General features: G+C 39.1%; 1 protein-coding gene across 2 annotated transcripts; it reads right to left on the reverse strand.

Moving 5' to 3' along the window:
- Positions 1 to 983: 983 nt before the first annotated feature.
- Positions 984 to 7,314, reverse strand: neurod6a (neuronal differentiation 6a). Of its 2 annotated transcripts, none has more exons than XM_079863629.1 (3): positions 7,262 to 7,314; positions 3,700 to 3,979; positions 984 to 3,348 (listed from the first exon to the last, which is right to left on the reverse strand). In XM_079863629.1, exon 3 carries the CDS (start codon positions 3,336 to 3,338, stop codon positions 2,355 to 2,357), a length of 984 nt encoding a protein of 327 aa, XP_079719755.1. In that variant the 5' UTR covers positions 3,339 to 3,348; positions 3,700 to 3,979; positions 7,262 to 7,314; the 3' UTR covers positions 984 to 2,354. The 2 variants fall into 2 exon arrangements, with proteins under 2 accessions (XP_079719755.1, XP_079719756.1); XM_079863630.1 differs by having other exon boundaries at positions 990 to 3,348; positions 3,802 to 3,979.
- Positions 7,315 to 10,984: the final 3,670 nt, after the last annotated feature.

Below are 10,984 nucleotides of genomic sequence, written 5' to 3' on the forward strand. Positions count from 1 at the left end.
ATCAACAATCTCATCGCACACAATCGGGGAATGTGCAGGTTGGATTTTTGCACCTGTCAAAAGCATTAATTGTTTTAAGACATCGTGATGGCTAATTAAATGTTAACGCAGATTACTGTCTATTTTTCGTTGAAAGCGTGGAAAAGAATCAATTAGCCCACTACCAGAAAAAAAGTCTTGTGAGATTTATCTAGGCCTACTAAATAGGCTATAAAGCGAACTTAAATTGCATAGAAAGATTGATGACTGACTTATGCATTTGGCTCGGCATTTTATCCGAAAGCGGTTCACATTGCATTCACTCATTATCACGCATTATAGTCGGGAATCGAACTCACTACCCACTTTTGACTGTGGGGTGAAATTATGACAATGCACATTCGCGGGGGAATCGCTGATTTCGGGATCCTGATCCGCAGTCTGTCGCTGTTTGGCCCGCGTCCAGCTCTCTACTGAGAGATCCAACCCAGACAACCTTTACTCTCCTAAACCCAGTGCTGAATAACATCTCAAGAACATCTCATTTTACAATTAACATTGACTAATGCGTCGCAAAGGCATAAACTAAAGCAAGAGAAAGATTGCGTGGTTTTGGCAGGTAGGCCTATCATAAATTAAATTCCTTTGTCCTCTGCTTTTCACAGACATTTTATGACCTCCTAGGCCTATTTGTACTTTAAATTTGTAGCTAACACAATGGTCTACCTATATTATCTTTAAAGCGTTGTTTATTTTTGTCCATTATGGTGTATAATTGCTAAAACGAAATGCGACATTGTATAATGTTGGTTTCGTTTTTTCTTAGTCCTTTTTTTCTTGCGACACAGCGAGGTTTAGATAGGCTATCTATTCGATTTTTTTTTATTTAGATATGCCTGTGCATTTAATTTTTTATTATTTGCATTTGATTTCAGATATCCTGTCGTAGTCTATTTATTCAACAGTGTTTTCAACAGAGAACTGTATTTAATTAAACTTTATTTTACTGTACAAAACAGCTTGACAGTGTACAAAGACCAGTTTCAGTTCATTCAGTCATTTTCACACAAAATAATTAAAATAAAAAATCCCGTTTGGTGAGAAAAGTCCAAATGCACGAATCCACCACTGTAGACGTCCATGACATTGCATGAATGATGCGTGACAAATATATTAAGGCAGGTTTTCCTGTGACATGAGTTCACTAGAAAGCACACAGACATTTCCATTAGAGATTTTACATGCTTCAAATGCATTTGCTTACAGTGATTGTTCCGAGATTGTAGGCTACGCAATATCACCAATTTATCGACGACTCTGCATTACAGAAAAGACAGAATTGCCAAACAATCTGTTGCATAATTACATCATCGTGTATTGTGATTTTCCTTTATCATCCTTCTGAAAATTATGCGTAGACAAATGCGATTTATATTTGGAAATTAAGATGATGCTCAAAAATCAATTGCCCACATTTATAAAGTTAAATTACACAAATTGAAATCAGTGAAACAAACAAATTAATAACATACCATAATTATTTCGTTTTTCAGAATTACATCCATATATATTTTTAAATATATCGTCATCTTCAAAGTAAATTGATTCAATAATTGCCTCTTCCTGGTGATCTTAGCGTATAGCCTACATAATAATAATAGGCAATGGTTGATTCAATTTATTTATCGACATATTAACATGTGCCCTGTGTAAAACATCACGAAATTTTCTAAAGTAATAACGAAAGTTTTATTCAAAGGAAATAAATAAAATGCATGTTGTTAGTTTTTCATGTTACTTTTCATAAACGAATGAACACATGTATGCATTACAAAATGATGAGATATTTAGTCTTGTTAACACTATAATATTTTGAACTTCGTGTGAAAACTGTTTAGACAAATTTATGTGTATAAATAAAGAGCCAGATCGAGAATTATATTGCATAGCAGCACCCTTAGCAATTATTGCTCTCATATTTTACTGAATGTTCATCGCAAATATTTGAATGAACTTATAATTAAATGATGCCTTTCGGGGCAAGAGACCTTAGTAGGCTAACAGATTTTTAGATCTATTAATACTCATACAGGCCATTCAATTAAAATGCACACAAACGTGACACTTAAATATCATCAGCGTAAAACACATTATTGTTAGAGGATTGTTTTCCCATCAGACCACACATTTTGTAGAACAGTTAAAAAACAACAATTCATTTAGGAACACTGTAAGCACATCTTTCATTTAATCAAAAATGATAAATAATAAAACATCCGATTGTCCCAAATCAGAGAAGGACTTTATAAATAATACATGTGCGATTGAAAGTCCAGCATTTTCGGTCCTTTTCACTTACATTGGACTTTCTGTCATTAATTATGAAAAGTGTTTAATTCGTCTTGCACGGGGTAAAACTGGCCGCGGAGATGAACGTCATAGGGGAAATGCAGATCTGACGCGCCTCTCGCGCTCTGGCTGATGGAGGAGCGCGGCGGGACCGCGCAATAGCGCGTGCCGTAGTGGCAGCTCTTGCCGTATTCGAACGGCTCTTCTTGCTTGAGGGAAAAGATCCCGTTAAAGTTAATAGGAGGGCTTATAGGACCGTCGAACTGAGGGCTTCCGCATTCCGGCGAGACGCTTTCGTAGAAAGTCTCATAGGAGCTGCAGTAGTTGAACGGCCTGAAGGGTTTGACAGGATCTACGGAGGCTCCAGAGGGTGTCACCACACCCGGACTGTGGTAGGTCCCGTACACAGACTCGTACTGCGACCTACCGGAGAAAGACGGCTCGCTGCTGATCTGATCCGGGATGAAGTTCCTCGCGTTCAGCTGCAGACATCCGGCCACTAAGTTGGTGGTGGGTTGCGAGAGCCCTTTGCACAAGGTCTGAACGAAGGTCAAGAGGTCAGGCCTCTTCCCAGTGCTCAGGATCTCGGAAAGCGCCCAGATGTAGTTCTTGGCCAGCCGCAGGGTTTCGATTTTCGACAGTTTCTGGGTTTTGGAGTAGCAGGGCACCACCTTGCGCAGGCTGTCCAGGGCGTTGTTCAGGCCGTGCATTCGGTTCCTCTCCCTAGTGTTGGCCTCCGCGCGCCTCAACTTGACCCGGTCCACCCTAGCTTTGGTCATTTTCTTTTTCCGAGGCCCTCTCCTCCGAGGCAGACCGTTCTCGTCCTGTCCGTCCTCCCTTTCGTCCTCGTCTTTCTCCGAATCCTCGTCCTCCATAGCGTGGGAGAGCGTCTCCTCCTTTTTAAACGGCTCTTGTTTATTGACCTTCATTTCACCCACGCAGTCCCGTGGAAAGTTTGCCCCGAATTGGGTGTCCATTATGACAGGATCCTCAAATGGAAGAGTCAGCATTGTGCTCTTACTGGGGATGATGAGAAGATAATAGATCTTCTGAATCAATCAGCAGCGATTTAAAAACAACAGCCTAAACATTACCAGGTGCTCAATAAATACAATGGTGCGCTAACATAACAAATAATTGACAGAATTCCATATGAGTGATCCTGATCCTCTAATCAAATCAATGTACATTGACACAAACACAGCTGCAACAAACAATGCAACAGGAATGAAATATATAAACTTGTATTCATGTGCGATATCGCATGAGATTCGTGCATTTACGGATATAAGCCATTAAAATCTGGTTAAAATGGAAGACCTAGTCGTACGGCACGGATGTCAATCCTTACCCTCGAACTGTCGTGCTTACCTGGAATATGATGGTTTTAGATGTCAGTTTTCATATTTCCTATTTTGAACTTTTTTTCCGCGTGGCGTTTTAGCAGGTGAACAGCTCGTGCGTTTTTCTCACCTCCCCACTGTTCTCCTTGTCTCGCGCTAAGAGAAATGACACTGATGCCAACTGCCAGAGCTGGTACCCATGCCATCTGCCGCTGACGTCACGTGGCACGGGTTGGTCACGTGACTGGCTCCCGGGGGACCTGTATTCCTCCCCTGATCATCTGGCGTGTGCCTCGAGCTGCGTACCACTGCAAAGCCACAAAGCAGCCTCAAACAAGGAGCGACCACCAGCATCCACCATTAGAATTTGATGCCATGGATAAATAGGAATGGTGTGATACGGTCAGGGAAAGACATTTCTTAGTCTTTGCTGTTATCGATTTTCACGCAAACACACCTATAAGTGGTTTAAATCTAAATAGAGACAAAACTAGTTTGCGATATATATCAGGTATATTCTGTAAACATGGAAAAGGAATGCTGGGGAATGACAGCAGGAACTGGATGATTGATGGCTCTTGTTTGCTTGGTCAGTCTCTTCAAGGGCGTTTGCTAAATTACTGAACCTACTGTCTGTCATCATCGTACAGGCCATTTTCTGCAGTGACGTTCACTTGAATAAAGTGAAAACATCATGCTTTGACCAAGTAAATCAAATAATTAAGTCGAGATCAATTAAATTCACTGTCTGACAGTGAATAAATATAGCCAGTCAACAGGGATTCTGAGATTTTAAGCAGCTTTTTTCGTTCTTATTTCTTCTACAAATGAACGTAAATCTTGTTTTTTTTGTTTACACTCTCTCTCTTTCACACGCACACACACTCACACCATCCCTCCCACCTACCTCACACACAAACACAGACATCCACATTCACACCACTCAGAATGCGAATGAATCTAACGAAAACAGGTCCAGGTCACGTTTCACTCCATGAAGTTAAACTGTGCATAAAGAAAATGTTGCTTATTTTAGGGAGCATTATTTTGTTATTATTATTCGGATTGTGACATTGTGACGCTTCCCTCAAATTATGCAGTGTATCCGGATGTTTTTTTTTCTTTTTGGTCATTCTCATTATTGTAATATGGTTATAACAAAATTTGTATTGCACTACATGTAATATTTTTATTTAAATTAGTATAAATTAAGTGCCATACAACAAATACAACCATAATTTATACATATGTTACATAATATTGCATTCAATATTGTGCATATGTCTCTTATGCATTCAATGCTCAAATACAGTAATATTTTGAAATATTATTACAATTTAAAATAACATAATAAAATTTTTGAATATATTTTAAAATGTAATTTATTCCTGTGATCAAAGCTGAATTTTCAGCATCATTCCTCCAGTCTTCAGTGTCACATGATCCTTCAGAAATCATTCAAATATGAAGATTTGAATGTTGAGAACAGTTGGGCTGCTTAATATTTTTGTGGAAATTCTTTGATGAACATAAAGTTCGAAAGAACAGCATTTATTTGAAATAATAAATATTTTGTAACATTATAAATATATGCACACCATACATATAAATATACATTAAATATAAGTTTAATAATAATTTTCTATAGTTATTTTTGGTAACGAGAATTATTTTTTGCATCATATGATAACTGAAAGAAAAATATGCTTAATTGTCATGAAAATAATGTAAAATCATTTTCATTTCCATCATGAAAAATCATTTCCATCCTTAAAACTATATTTTCTTATTTTTATGTTTTGATTCATAATGTGACCTAAACATGTTCTTGACCAGTTTATTGCCAGATTCAGCCATACACATTCACACACAGACTTTGGGTCTGGCCATCTCTGGCATCTGGCTGTTTCTTGTAGCATTTGTCCAGAGCTTTGGCTCCTCCCACATTAAGTCCTGACACTCATGCATTCCATTATCAGTGAAAGCTCCTGCTGCTATTGAACCCGTGCCTGGCCTACTCGCGCTCTCCCTCACTCATTCACATGCACACACACATTTATAATTCAAATCAGAAGCTCTTTAAAAGCCCCCCATGAGCATTTATCCCTCTCAGATGGACAACACAAAAAGCAGCACCTCACAAATGACACACAACACATTTCTGCTCCTGTGTAAGATTAATTGGCTCTTTAAACCCTTTAACCAGAATTTGACAGATTTCACTGGTCCTGTTAACAGCAAGCCACCTATCAGACACAATCCCTGATGCATTGTTAGTCATGAGGGATCTTGGTGAAATAGAGGCTGCTGTGTTTTTCGTTGGGACGGCCAGGTTGATCTGCACTTATCAGCATAACAAAAACATAATGAACACAGCATACAGATGCAGTTTGCTGACAGTGATGGCTCAGTCACGCATGATTGGCGGGTACCCTTGGATGTTGTTGTTTAGAACACACACACACACACGCACACACACAGTCCCTTCTGTCCCCCTCCAAAAATGCCTCAGCTGGTGACGAGCTTTCCGGTTCAACACACACACCAACATCTGATGAGTCAAACTTCCCCATTTCAGACTAATCACTTGACTGCACTAATTGCAAATGCAAATATGCAAATTCATATTAATTAATTACTCTGTTAATTAGTTCTCTGGTCTTTTTGGGCAATAAATCATTGTGCTGCAGAAAGAAAAGGGGACAGGCCCATCCCGCATAAAAAATTTAGCATGCACACTCTGAGAAGGACTGGGCGAAAGGACCTGTAACATTATAAAAGAGCAAAGAGCAAACAATGACAACACAAAGCAATGGCTGGGCCAGACACACACTCCCCTGACAGACCTGCTTTATACCCTGCAGACTCACAGTGGAGGACTGGAACATTCGGCTCACAAGAGCTGTCTGCCAGTGATTTCATTAACACATTATCAGCTTTTAAGGACAGTGTGATACCAGGAACAGGCAGCAAATGAAGGCATGGATGTTCACACGTCAAGTGGCATGCACACGAACACACACACACACACACACACACAGTATTAAGATCAGTAGCTCTGCTAAAGATGGTCTTTTGAGAGTTCTAAACGTCTGTTGATGGGCATACTCGAAGCTAATCTCCAGTACAAGGATTTGATATGGAAAGTATTACCGACCGTCAACAAAATGTTATTTCTAATCTAAAATAATCCCTCTGTTTAATTTTTTTTTAATATGATAAAATAGTTTTAAAATAATCAAACAGAGTTGACACACAAAGATACCCGTGTGTACGACAGCCACAGTGTTTATGATTTGACAGTATGGCATATGCATAATTCATAATAGTTTTTAAAAATGAATAACATCAATTTTTCAGAGAAGGACAGCTGCATGCAGCAAGAACTTTTGCTTAAAATTGCCTATTTTTGTGAATTATGCACAAATATTTCTATCAATTTCTGTATAAAGAACTAGATAGGCTACATGTTATAAAACTGCCTACACTACTCAAACAAATAATATCATATCTTATAAACATATAGCTTATTTCAAATGTTTAATAAATAAAATATAATATAGGCCTACATAAAAGTCCATATTCCAAACCGTGTTTGACTCGCTATGGCTATTCATGATATTCTGAAGCTGTCGGGAAGGATTTTGCGGTAAGTGCACACGTGTTTCCGTCATGTCCGTAAATAAAGAAGACGTTCCGGCTACTATAGCCCTGTCAGATGCGGTGAAAGGTGTGCGGACATCGTATTTTGCAGGAGAAATCACCTGAAGCCATGTGTACACGCCTCAAACTGTGGCTGCATCCGAAATCACATACTTCCCTAATAGGTGAAAAACAAAGAAGTTCTTCTTTGTGACAAAGAAGTAGGTCTATGTCCAAGTAGGCAAAAAGTACCCGGATACTTCTTCCGAGGAGATTCTGAAGTGTACATACGATGAACACTTTACCATCCCATGAGGCCACGGGAGAGGATTTGTGAATGGCAATGAAGCGACGTAACTGACGCTGGTAGGTCACATGATAATGACAACTACACACATTCATAGGCCTACTATATACGGAGCATACTTTTTTTAAGCGGTCGTGAAGTAATTACTTATTCAAAATAAGTAGCCTACCTATGCGATTTCATCAGATTCATCAGCGCAGAACAGCGCAGCCGAAGCACATCTAACGTTATTACCAAAAAATATTCCTCCGCCTAAGCAACTTGCAGTTTTATGTTTCGTTTGAAAATTACACAGTTCAGCCTTATCTCTTTATCATCAAATAAATAGTTCTACCCATCCATTCTCCAAACCTCTGTAAGTTCACGGGTCTAATCTAATCTTCTATCATTTATATTTATTGAAATAAATTTATATCAAGATTTTTCACCGAAGAACTTCACTGGGGCATCAATAGTTCTAAAGTTCTCTTTTCTCATTAGAATTGCTGTTACATGCAACTGCATACAAGCCAAAACAAAATATGCCTTTGATGTAAAATATGAACTTGTGCCATGCTTGAAAACAAAGACTTGATGATCTGCTCAGTGCCGCTGATCCACACTGTTAAGTGATTTTAATTTCACTCTTGTACCAAGCCAATGCTATAGTCCAGGGACTAGTGGGAGGGGATGGGGGAAGTGTGTGTGTGTGTGTGTCAGTGGTGAGGATGCATCGTGCCAGAAATGTTGATGTGACTGTGATTTATGTCGGAATCGTGCCAAGTATGTCCATCAGGGTGAACCCTCTCCAAGCCTCACCCTGTCCACATCTCTGACTCAGTCTCAACACGATTGCTTAAATCGGATCTGGTAAGAAGGTAGATGTGGTATAAAGTGATTTGGCACGGGTGAAGTCTTTGGCATGGGTTAAATGGGTCGTACCCTCTCTTTTGGCCCTGTGGAGGCACACATTGGACCGCCGTTGTCCTTTACAGTCTCCTGCAGTCCCTTGCTGTTGTTGCCCAGTCCAGATTAGGTTCTTCTGGCACATCTCACGCTGGGCTTCTTCCCAAAACCGTCTGGCATCTTCTCGCGAAGCAACCCTGAATGTTGCGATGTTAGGGCCATATTTGGCTCCTCATGAGACCAGAATGTGTTTTTGTCCACATTTAAATGAAAGAAAAGATCAACTTTTGTGGTCGGGTTGATGTAGAAAATAAAAATAGAATCTGGAAAGAGTGCGTGTTTTTATAAATGTCCATTTTTACTTTGAAATGAGCACCAAATATTTGTTCGGTGATAAGTGTCTTCATACAAAAAAGCTGGACACAGCCTAGATGTTTACTGGAGTTTTTGCACTCTATAGTTATTGTTACTTGAACGTTGCTGGAATGTTATGGAAATGTTATGCATTAGCATGGTCCCAGCTGCTTTTTTGCATGTCATTTCATCATTTGCCATCAGTGGTCTCCTCAGGCTCGTCTGATCATCTGCCCCGATGCAATGAGAAGCACTATAACAAATATTGTTTTGAAAATCTGCCTGTTTTGTCTTCACTCTTACCCAGAGAGAAAGCATCTCAGAACTTCATCTTTCGTCTGCTTCCTGAATTCGTACATGCTTTCATTATTTTTGAAGTCTTTAGCAGCTAATAAGACTCTAACTGTATTAGAGATGTTAATGATCCATGGCGTCAAGAGAAAGATGACAGAAACGTTTCTTTTAGAACAGAGATTTCTTTTTTTACTCCGCAAATCAGAAACAGACTGCGTGCTCATTAAAACCCGCATTGGTCTCTGCAAAAGACACACCAACACTTAGAAGTGTGATTCCACACAAGCACACACAATTTGATTCAGATTTGTCCCATTTAGCGCAACCCGTATATTGTTCCTCTAGTGCCAAAACCCATCTGGCTCTGGTCGTTTTTATTATGATGTACCCAATTTAACCCCAGTTGGTACCAGTGCAAGAATCCTCATGCTGGAGCCGTTTTGGACCGCGTACTGGACGGCTCACCCTCAGGAACGGACCTAAATGTCCTTGGTTTCAGCAGGCAGCTGTCCCCACTTAGACCCTAATTTAATCTCCACTCTCCGACCCTCTGAGGCTCCTGTGAATGTTCTGGAAAACAGAACCTGGCAACACGGACTCTCTCTCTCATTCAAACACACTCGCTCTCTGAAGGGATCCAGTGCTGATGTTTATTAGGAAGATATCTGGTATTTATATCACACACACACCTCTCTCTAATGTTATGATATGTATATCTTTCATTTGTAATATCTACATTTTCCATAAACACTCATAAAACGGCACGGCCAGTATTACGTAACAACGCCACTGTCATTGTTCTGTGTCTGTTGTTGCCTCCTCTGAAATGTTGTCCTGCTCTTGTTTTTAGGCATTCTGAAGGCCCCATCTGGTCAGCCTGGTGGGGTTTGGATTAGTCATGGTCTGGACCCTGTGACCAACCGACAGCCTCTCGAGGGTCTGCGTAACCCACCCACAGACAGCCTGTAACAAACTCCGTCCAAAAGCAGCCCAAGCACACAATGTCACATTCAGCCACCACCACCATTCTGCAGAGATCAACACGTGACGGATGGAGTTCACACATAAAAGCTGCAAGTTATTGTTAAGAATATGAAATTTTCATCCAACAATGTTCAGTATTCCCTCTGAAGATTCAATACTCTACAAAAAATGCATACTGTAAGTGTATTTCAATTAAGTCAGAGAAATCACTATCCGAAAGCTACTGTAGTTTTCCATAACATCCCATCTTTAGACACCTTTTTAAAAGCAGCATAAATGTATCCTTCACTGACTATGATATCCCACAATCCTGTGTGCGGTCAAAAACAATTGATTATTAATTTCTCAATTTCTTATTGACACCTTCAGACACAATTTTATTCATTTCATTTATATTACATTTATTTAAATGGATTCATTTCTTTCTTTATATATAAAAACATGCATTTAAATGAAATATTTTATTCAATTAAAATAACATTGATATTAATTGTATTTAATTTGCATTAAGCTGATGATATTTACAAAGATGATATTTACACAATACTTGCATTTTTTTATGTTATGACTGTTCTAGTGAGCAATAAGCATTGGAGTCACTAAATATGTGTTTGGTTATTTCTAAAGCTCACTTGAATTTTGAATCATTAGAAATTACATTGATTTTTTTGAAAGCATGTCTGAAACTTTCCTTGCTAAAACACTGTCTGGGCATGTGCAGTCTCTTTGAATATATATAAAATATATTCTTTGTTCTAAAGCTTTCTTCTAACAATAACACTCCACATTCATGTCTTGATGTGGAAGCCAGAGTAATTGTAACAGATGTTGAATGATTAAATTAGCA

The sequence above is a fragment of the Squalius cephalus genome (assembly GCF_949319135.1).
Source record: "Squalius cephalus genome assembly, chromosome: 25".
NCBI lineage: Eukaryota > Metazoa > Chordata > Actinopteri > Cypriniformes > Leuciscidae > Squalius > Squalius cephalus.